We start from the raw sequence: 7925 nt of genomic DNA on the forward strand, positions 1-7925 counted from the left end.
ATGTTTCCATTGCTTTTGAAAAAAGTTAATAATAGTAGTGAAAAAATACTTGTGCTTGGCAGGTATTAATTTCCCATGTTGTAGAAAGCTTTGAAAAATGGCAAATTCCATTCTTTGAGAAACTGTTACACTCGAGAGGCATAGTAATACATGCATTTAATCTCCACACTCAAAAAGCATGCCGATATCTGTGAGTTTGAGGCCAATCTCATATACATAGTAATGTTCAGTCCAAAGTTATACTATGAGACTATGATTCAAACTAACCAACCAACCACCCAACAAACCAAACAAACGAACCATCCAACTACAGTCATGTGTTTACTATAAAACAGTAACAAAACAATTTATTCTTTATTTTAAGAGGAAGAAAAACAGATTAATTTCCCTCAGTAGCAATAATGCTAATTTGAGTTAGATTACACTTGTTTCCCACATTCTGAAAATATTTACATAAAATGTCTTTTGGATTGTTTTCCTTTAAGCCTGCCAAGGATTGTAAGTTGTAGGTAATGCTCAATATGGACACTTTAGCTGAAGAACATGGCTTACATTCCATTTCTGTAATTAACTTCATATGAAAGGGTGCTATTTTCTTTATGGAAAATCTGAAATTCATGATGACATATTTTGGGTAATTTAAAAATATTCCTTTCTTCAAGAAGGAGCAGATAAGATGGTTTTATACACTTTACTTATCTTTCCTCCTGAAAAAGAATAGTCTGTGGTGGCAATAAAATCCAAGCATTTGAAAAAAAAATGGCTAAATAATGGCATTACAGATATCCATGTAATCTTTCAACATTGTGAGGGTGAGGCATGCCTTCAGAGCTTTAAGCCACGTGGGTGCAGATTTAATGTAACATTGAGTCTAAAACATGACTGGGAATGAGGAGAAAACTAGGGACAGTAGGAACATATGCTTAATAACTGGTTCAGACTAGGGAATAGTTTCCTTCAGTTGTCTCTAAAATTTTTCTAAAACATCACATATTTAAAATAAAAGTCCTAGTTAAAATAAATTCTTCCAATTTTCAATTCATGGATTTTTTCAATTCGTTTAGTCCTTAATGATAACACAGTAAATATAAGACACCACATTAAGTATTACCTTCACCTTCAGCTCTGACTTACCTAACAGCAAGTGTGTTCTAAGTAGTATATTTTTTACACTCCCTGGTATTGAGAGCCACTGGTAGCAAAAGTCCATGGGAGTATAAAGCAGTGACAATTAGAGTTCAGAAGGTCAACCTATCAGAACAAAGGGTTCTGTTAAAGGAAACTGTCATGCAAGGCTGGTCTATATCACATCAATCATTAATCCAGTCTGTTGGAGGTAATCCCTCATTTGAGCTTCCATCTTTCAAAGAAACTCTACTATGTTTCAAGTTGACCAAGAGTAGAGGGCACAATCACCAAATGGGGTTTGTAGCAGAGGTCTCAAACAAAGGCATGTTGTGCATGTCAGCAAAATTCTTCTTTTCTTTATTTTCATGAGACCTGGTTTCAGAGTACCTCTGGCTTTCTGGGAGCTCACTATGTAGACAAGTCACACCTAGAACTCACAGAGATCGGGCTGCCTCTCCCTCCCATTGCTGAGATTAAAGTTATGGTTCACCACACCCAGATGATCAGCTGACATTTTTGCCAAGCTCTTGAGCACCTGGATGATGCTTTTCAGGCCACATTTATTTCCAGCAGAATCTGGGGTATATCACTTGCTAGCAAATGCTGTTTGAATTCTTCTGTCTAAGATGGCATGCTGTGGAATCTTCCATGTTGGGCACATACATAAAAACAACAACATGCACATTTATACAGTAAGGCTACACCATGCTTTTTATGAAACATTCTTGTCTTCCCATTTCCTGTAACAGGATGTTTATGCACTTCCCATTGATCTCCACAGCTCACTCTAAGAAATTCATCCTGATTTTGATATTAGTATGTTCTGGAAGCTGTCATGTAGCAGAAAGTGCAGGTTTTCTTCATTGCTTATTATACCACAGATACATTATGAAGTACAAAGAGATAAGGTTTAAAAAGAAAGTCAAACTTTCCTTCTCTTTTTTCCACTCATTTACACACTTTGCCTATTTTTAACTATATGCTTACAGTATGGTATGTTCTCAAGATGTGACCACAGTAAGAAATAACATTGTGTAAATTTACATAGCTTTATATCAGTTTGTAAGAACTTAAGAGTTACCTGGAAAGAAGAAGCTCAATGAAGGGATCCTCTCCATCAAATTGCCTATAGTCAAGTCTATAGGACATTTTCTTGGTTAGTAATTGTCTTGATTAGTATCTTATGTAGGATGTCCTGGCAGAAGGTGGGCAGTACAAAACCTGGGCCTCTGGTAAGGGATGATATAAAAATGCACATTGAACAAGCTATGGGGGTCAACTCAGTAAGCTGTGTTTTTCCATGGCTCCTGCTTGATTCATTTTCTGTCTTTGGTTTCTTCCTTGAGTGCCTGCCCTAGTCTATTGAGATGATGCACTATGATGTGGCAACGTGAGCCACATGAACCATTTCCTCTCCAAGTTGAATTTGGTCATGTTGCTTTTATCACAACAATAGAAACCCTAACTAGTATCATCAAAGTAACAGAGTTTGAGGTAAAACACAGAAAGAGAAAAGGAGGACATTTTTCTATTCCAAACAAAATACCCCATGATTTTATTTACATATAATCTGTTATTACTGACAATATTTACTTTGTGTCTCTATCTAAGATGTTTCTAGAAGGTAAGATGGTCACAAAGTCTCCAATGAAGACACTTTGCTCAAAGTGAAATGTCTATCCTTCCAATACACACACACACACACACACACTGAAGGGCAAGGATTGGGGGATGAGAGCTTATTTTTTTTTCAAATAACTATATCTGCTATGCCCATCAGGCATTGTAGTACTTATTTGATGCATGATTTCAATAAGTAAATTCCTCTTTTGAAGACTATTCACATACAACAGGAAGTTAAGCACACTGGTCCTTTATGGCCAAATATGGCTAGGAAGTTGTGTTCTTTGCTCATAATCCACCATTCAGCCTTAGTAGCCATGGAAACAAGAATTTTTAAAGTGAGCTAATACTCTGTCTACTGCCAGTCACTAACATTTGGTCTTACTACAAGGGAAAAAGAGGCAAGTATTTTACATTCCCGGGTGTTTTTATTAATCACATTCTTTTTCACAGGACAAAGAATGCCAGAAAGGGCCATTGACATGTGGGTAAGTGTATGTAAACGCTACTGAATATCGTGGCTAGAAGCCCCACGTGGGACTGCAGGTAATCATTGAGCTGCCCTGCAGGTTTTAATTGTGTAGGTCCCTGATGTTGAGTTTATGAATTAACCTCTCTCTGTTGTATCCTTACCTACAAAACTTGGGAAATGACTAGATGGATGTCCTTAGATAGTCAGATGTATGAATACTCCTGAAGTGTTTAAATGAGGTTCTTCTTAAGCCAAGGACAAGAGTGAATGGAAAGGATTGTGGGATCTAGGGGTTGGAGAGACACTGCTCTGAGCTGAAATGTCTGCCTAATAGAATTTCTTTTCCTGAAGGTTTTCCCACTCTTCTTCTGACTGGAGATATGGGCATTTACTGTTAATAGGAAGAACGTCTGTGATCCTGCCACCTTCTAAATGAATCTTCTTATCCATAATACACAAAGGTATAAAAACTTTATGTTATATATGGGAGCTTTCAAATATGGTCCTATGAATCAAATGCATCTACTCCATGTGTTTCAAACACAGGAAGAAACAGATACTACCAAGCTAGCTCGTTTTTTTTTTTTTTTTTTTCTGGAACAACAGCAATCTTCATTGTGTTTTCAGTACTACCTCACAGCACACTGTTCTTGTAGTCCATTGCCTCGGGCCTGCCTTGGAAAGGAAGATGATGTGGGCAGGGTGTTACCCAAGCCACCATGAAATGTGAACTCATCTTTCTGATGAAACCTCCCTAGTAGAACTGTTCCTGCCTTCACTCAGTCAGGAAGCACATTCTACAGAGACTTTAGAGCAGGGGGTAGCTGTTTAGGGAAGGTTTCCTGGCAAGGAGATCCAGTGTGTAGGCCCCTTCAACCTTCTGCATGCACAGTTAGCAGTGACATTATCCAAATGCCTAGTGAGTAAATGACTCACCTCCTTCCTTCATCCTAAGATTGGAATTGAGAGAAGGTGCAAAGAAGTTAGATCAAAGTTATAATACAGAGTGTAAATTTTCTGTGAAAGAAGATATTTGCTCACAAAAAATATGTCAGGATTCTTTTTGTTTCACTGAAATGAAGCTAATTATCTAAAGATGAAATTTTAAGTAAGAGATGGGCTATAATTGGAAATATCCACTTTTATGGATTTATATGAATTTATGTGTTAATTATCCATTTCCCCTATTCCTCTGACTCACTCTCTGGACAATTTTACACATAGATTTTGCTTTACAGATACCAAAGAAGAATTCAGGGTTTTGTGCGTGTTAGATAATCACTTTACCACTGAGCTCTATCCCCGGCTATATTACAGATAGACATTGATGAGCATACTCTTCTGGTTTCAATTATTAAATAGGTATAGCCTTCTTTAGAGAAGTGTACATTTCTGTAAAATTCACAAGGAGGAATAGCATTGCACACTATCATTTATGAGGTGTATCATTATGTATTGATCAATTTGTATACACATATATGTATACAAAAATTTGTGTCAAGTGTGTTATTATTTTTACATAAATGAGTTTACTATGTGAATTATTTTCATTTTCTTTCATAGATGATTTCAGTTTGTAACAGTCATGAAATGTTATAGTACTATATTTTAGAAATGCCAATTAATTTGAGCATTCCCCTGCTTTTTCCTCTCTTTATGGTATTAAAATATTTACAAATTGCAAATACAGGTAAAATAAGCATGTCATTACATATGATATTGCAAACTCTCTTCTCATTGTCAGTTCTAAGCACTGAAATTCCTAGTCAACAAATATTATTATTTACTCTGTGAAGAATAATAATCTGTACATAGACCACTGAAACATCTCTATGTGACAACAGGGACAAGGTATGAGAGCTCAGTGCTGTACAAGCCATGACTCCCTCTGTTTTCCTGCCTTCCCTTGTAGTCCCACTGACTCTATTCTTCTTTGATGCCTTCTTCAGATTTGCCAAAATGAAGGAGTTCATCTTCAAGTTCAGTGGCCTGATTTGCAGTACAGCAGCTTTGGTGTTCGAAATCATTCTTGCAAACAGCCAATGCTGGCGCCTGTGGGAGTTTAACAACGAGGGTGTGCAATTTGTGTCAATTGGACTCTGGAAAGCTTATTACGCTCAGGAATTTAACATCTCTGGGTCTATGACCAGGATGTTGGTTCACACCCCTCTCAATTCAACCTGGAACAAGTCATCGGAATTTCAGTATTTACAAGTCCTGATAGCTTGGGCCATTTTGATGAAACTCCTAGTCGTGATTTTCACTTCAGTGGCCATTAAGATCAGCTGTCTGGAAGATCCACTCATTGAGATCCAGCTGTTTTGCTACAAGATGTCTGCCATAACTTTGGCTGTGAGCAGCCTTTTCACGCTTGTTACTGTGACCTTGAACCACCTGGTAGATATCTATGGGCAAATCACTCTTGACTTTTCACCTGACTTTCCCGTTAAAAAGGAGGACATTATAAAGAAACACTGCACAAATGTATTCCCAATGGGTGTCCTGATAGCCACAATGTCACTGTTTGGAGTGATTATGTTTCTCTATGAGATGATCTCTTTGAGAGTGCAGAGTCAGGTGAAGGCCCAGTGTGCTTCCAACCTGGCTGAGCAAATGGTCTGAAGTGAGGGCTCTGGCATTTTAACATCTGCCAGGAGAATCCTTGAAGAAATTGCCCATTTGTACACAGTACTGTGTAATCACCAATTCATTCTATATAAAATATCAACTTGATTTCTGGGAGTGTGTCTAAGTTTTATTCCTTCCTTGCTGTCAAATGCATTCCATTCTTTAAATGTTTTCACATACTAAACTGTAGGTCATGATCTCATTTGATACTGCCGTCAAGCAATAGCAAGAAACAGTACAGTATAAAGGCATGTTTCCTAAGTAAACCTAGTGAATCCCATGAGAAATACGGTTTGCAAGAAAGCAGACACCTCAACACAAAAAAAGAAACCACATTCTTGTGTGGAGACACTTAAGTATTCATATCTCCGACAGGTAGAACAGGATGTTTTAGCCTTGGCACTGCTGGGAGAGTAGGATGCTCTCTTGGAGAAAGAAGGCAATGCTGTTCACTGAGTATGCTAGTGCCATCTGTCGTCTGTTGCTATTAGAAGGCAGTAGCCATCTCCTATTTCCCCAGTTGTGAATAAACGCCACAAATGCCCAGGCATTTCCAGTGTGCTCTGATGGTCCATGTGGTGGGTAGCACAGGGCCATTCTAATCTATCAGCCCTCCCTCAGGACCGTAAAAAAATTCTAGTTTTCTTTCTGGGAACATTAGTCCCTATTCTTTATCAGGTCAGCTTTCTGAGTGTGTGTTATACTGTGTGAATACTTTCTCTCAGTGGATCTAGATCAGTGGTTCTCAACCTGTAGTCTGTGGCCCCTTTTCGGAGTTAAGTGACCCTTTCACCGGGATTGCCTAAGACCATTGGAAAACACAGATATTTATATAATGATTAATAACAATAGAAAATTGCAGTTATAAAGTAGTAATGAAAATAATTTTATGGTTGGGGGTCACTCCATCATGGGGAAGTGTATTAGAGGGTCACAGCATTGGGAAGTTTGAGAACAACTGGCCTAGATCTTCCATCTCCATCACCACCACCCACCATATCACATACCTGATTCATTTCTCTGATAAAATACATAACATGGGCAAGTAAAGGAAGAAAAGTTTATATTGGCTCTTAATTTGAGAAAATACACATCATGACTGAGAGATCATGGGGGCAAGAGTCCCAAGATGCTTGCTACATTGCATTAGTAGTTAGAGAGCAGGGAGAGTAGTTAGTGCACTGCAGATGCTCACTTAGCTCTCTGCATGTTATGCAGACAGGATCCTCATTCCAAGGAATGATGCTACTCCATTTTAGACGGTTCCTCTGAGCCAAATTAACCTCATCTTAATCTCTTTGAGACATTACCGTAGGCTTCTGTGTTTCTTGATTTTAGATACTGTTCACTCAACATTCAATATTAACCATTCCTAATCCTCTTCTTGACAATTTATGGTCCAAATATATCACTTTTATTACATTAATTAGTTGTTGTTGTTTTGTCTGTGTGTGTGTGTGTGTGTGTGTGTGTGTGTGTGTGTGTGTGTGCGTGTGTTGTACAGGAACCTTTGTTCCATGGCTTGTGGTCACATTATAGGGGACTTGGTAAGCTGTAGCCATCTAGGGGTATATAAATCTCATTAATTCGAAATATTTGGACCTATGCCTTGAAATGCACTCAGATATTCTATAAAAGAGTTTAATTGGCCATTCCATGGGGAGTGTGCAATTCTAGAAGGATGTGGAGAGTTGGAAGCTGCTCATGAGTATTCAAAGAGGATCAAGGACTGTAAGGTGAAAGGGGCCGGTTTTCATTCATGTTCTATGCTGGCACAAAGCTGGCTGCATTGTACCTGTGTCTTGAAAACCTGAATATGGCTGAACTTAAATTTGTAGAATAATTTGTCTTGTGGAGGACATTGCAAAGCAGGATTGCCTTCAGGTTGTGGCACAGGAAATGATCAGGATACTTACACAGGTTTATAATATAAAAAAAATCAGCAATTGGGACTAAAACCACAGTCATTTGAAAACAAAGAGTCCTAATTGAAACCCTATTTGAAAAGTCCTTTGCAGCTGGGATTCACCCACCTAGGGATTTACCTCCCTGTGGTCAGCACACAGAAGCTGCC

The 7925-nt window shown here is 38.3% G+C and overlaps 1 protein-coding gene across 2 annotated transcripts; it reads left to right on the forward strand.

Annotated features, from left to right (window-relative positions):
* Positions 1-3094: 3094 nt before the first annotated feature.
* Positions 3095-5956, forward strand: LOC131899333 (uncharacterized). 2 transcript variants are annotated; one of them, XM_059250763.1, is made up of 3 exons: positions 3095-3152; positions 3575-3684; positions 5173-5956. In XM_059250763.1, the coding sequence occupies exons 2-3, from the start codon at positions 3656-3658 to the stop codon at positions 5843-5845; spliced, it is 702 nt and encodes a 233-aa protein (XP_059106746.1). In that variant the 5' UTR covers positions 3095-3152; positions 3575-3655; the 3' UTR covers positions 5846-5956. The 2 variants fall into 2 exon arrangements, with proteins under 2 accessions (XP_059106746.1, XP_059106747.1); XM_059250764.1 differs by having other exon boundaries at positions 3132-3239.
* The last annotated feature ends 1969 nt before the right edge of the window (positions 5957-7925 follow it).

This window comes from Peromyscus eremicus, chromosome X (assembly GCF_949786415.1).
Source record: "Peromyscus eremicus chromosome X, PerEre_H2_v1, whole genome shotgun sequence".
In the NCBI taxonomy this organism is placed as follows: domain Eukaryota; kingdom Metazoa; phylum Chordata; class Mammalia; order Rodentia; family Cricetidae; genus Peromyscus; species Peromyscus eremicus.

Excerpts from the sequence above, each read along its gene's own strand:
- LOC131899333 (XM_059250763.1), top strand. The coding sequence starts at position 3,656 with ATGAATCTTCTTATCCATAATACACAAAG. Across the intron at positions 3,685-5,172 it reads CTTATCCATAATACACAAAG|ATTTGCCAAAATGAAGGAGT; the intron begins GTATAAAAACTT and ends TGCCTTCTTCAG.